Here is a 2126-nt window from a genome sequence, read left to right as displayed (position 1 = left end):
TCAATACATATTATAAGTAATTAAGTATACATAGAATGAGAAAAAACAAATAGGTGAATTTCTCTTTTTATTTTTTTGTTTTTTTTTTCTCTGTAATGAATACACTCTATGCACTGATTGAATATGTATGTGAGTCTTTTACATAGATTAAAATTAGGATAAAGAACAAAATTGTGGCATGGATTAGGAATTTAGGCTGTATGAAAGATTTCGTTCAGACTTCATCTTCATTGAACAAGTTCATACATACATACATATATACATATATATATATATATATATATCCTTGAAATTAAAGGACATATATATTATTAGATTAAACTAGACAAGAAGAAGGTGGCACAATCAAGACAACAACAAAAAAAAGTGGCACACTTGCAAAATCTATAGAAAACCTTAGATATAAGGTTAAACTCTATTCGAATATTAGCAATTTTCTCAATCAATAAGTTAATCAAAAGGTAATAACTTTGGAAAACATGGCCATGAAAATTGACATTTTTCATGAATTGGCCACCACAGTCACCAATAATGCTTCCCGATCGATGATCATAATGTTGGGCTTCAAAAGAACTTGCCGTAGTCTCAATTCAAATCTACTTCGAAGCCTAATCTTGGATTTTCTAGATTGTTTATTTACTTGAGAAAAGGCCTTATAAACAAACAGAACAAGCTTAAAGATGAGTTTAATCACTTATTTTATAACTTTTACCAACCATTTTATGTTTAATCAAAAAATAAATACTTTGAACGCCTAATACTCGAAACATATCACAATATATAGTTTTTATTTATTGGATTGCAAGTTTACAAATTGTATATAGTACATTACATTATTGATCTGTTTTTGCCATGGGCACAAGTACTATTATACCCTTATTGTAGTTCTAGACAGCACAAACACAAACACAATGTTCAATCGAAGGTAAAGGTAAAAACTAACTGTGGATTTGTGTTCATGTAAAGTTGATATTTGAGAATTGTTAGATAATTTAATTTATCTAATAATTTTCAACTATCAACTTCACATAAAGATCTGTATATAAGTCTTTACTTCAATTGAAACTAAGTTGATACTTAGGTGACTGATCAGGATTAAACACGCCAAAATGTTTCTCAGTTTCATCACCCGTCTTCAAATCTTCATCAAACATAGCAAACAAATAAGTCTCAATTGGTCCATTAGGTCTCTTAACAGTTCCACCCTTAACATGATTAATCAAATTCTTATAATAAGTTCCTGCATTATCAACACTAGCAGCAACACCCCCTGCTGATGGCCACCCACTCTCAGACACAACAATGTTCAAATTATTGGCGCCTAATTTCTCGAGCGCCGCGTAAACAGAATCGAGTATTGCGTCGAACAGATTCTGGTATCCAACATCATTGTTACCTTGTTGAGTGAACAGAGCATACTCAATACTAATGCTCTGTTGGTTTTGAGCATATGAAAAATAAGGGTACACGTTTACAAGAAGTGGTGCACCATTTTGGACTAAGAAATTCACGATTGGCTTGATGAAATTCGATGCTGAATCGGTGAAAACACCGTTGCTTGGCGGGTAAGAATTCGTTACTAGGCCGGTTTGAATTGCGGTGGAGACTTTGATTTGATTTTGTAAATTTGCGGAATTAATTGCATTCTGAATGTTTTGCATTGCGGGGAGAATGTTTTGTGAGTTAGAGTCACTGGGGTCGACTTCATTACCAACGGCTATGTATTTGAATTTGACATCTGAAAAGGCTTTGATATTTGTGTTGACCCAATTAGTGGCGGTTGTGGAATCAGTGAGGGATTGAAGGTTGTCATTGGGGACATCAAGGATTAATTCTATGTTTGAACCTTTGAGGGCTTGGAGGGTTGCTTGATCTGGATCATATATGCGCATTCTCGTGATTCCATTTGATTTGTATAAGTTTATCACTTGTTGCTGACTTGGTAGGTTGTCTCCATTTCTTCCATAACACACTCCAACTTGTGCATCTGCAACCCAAAAATGAAAAATGTGTGATTTTCATTTGTGACAGTTTTTTAGTGACACATTAAAATTGGTGGCAAATAGGATGAAATGGTTGATTTAAAATCTAATATTTAATTTATATTAATTTTTACTTCAATTTTT

General features: G+C 32.9%; 1 protein-coding gene across 1 annotated transcript in view; it reads right to left on the bottom strand.

The window, feature by feature from the left end:
* LOC107629567 (glucan endo-1,3-beta-glucosidase) overlaps nt 770-2126 on the bottom strand; it is a 1856-nt gene continuing 499 nt past the window's right edge. The window contains exon 2 of the mRNA XM_016332383.2: nt 770-1987. Within this exon, the coding sequence (XP_016187869.1) occupies nt 1056-1987 (932 nt within the window). The 3' untranslated portion in view covers nt 770-1055. The remainder of the gene's footprint in view (nt 1988-2126) is intronic.

This window comes from Arachis ipaensis, chromosome B03 (genome assembly GCF_000816755.2).
Source record: "Arachis ipaensis cultivar K30076 chromosome B03, Araip1.1, whole genome shotgun sequence".
NCBI classification, from domain to species: domain Eukaryota; kingdom Viridiplantae; phylum Streptophyta; class Magnoliopsida; order Fabales; family Fabaceae; genus Arachis; species Arachis ipaensis.
Note: the sequence above shows the minus strand (reverse complement) of the source record. Positions and strands in the feature narration are given on the sequence as shown.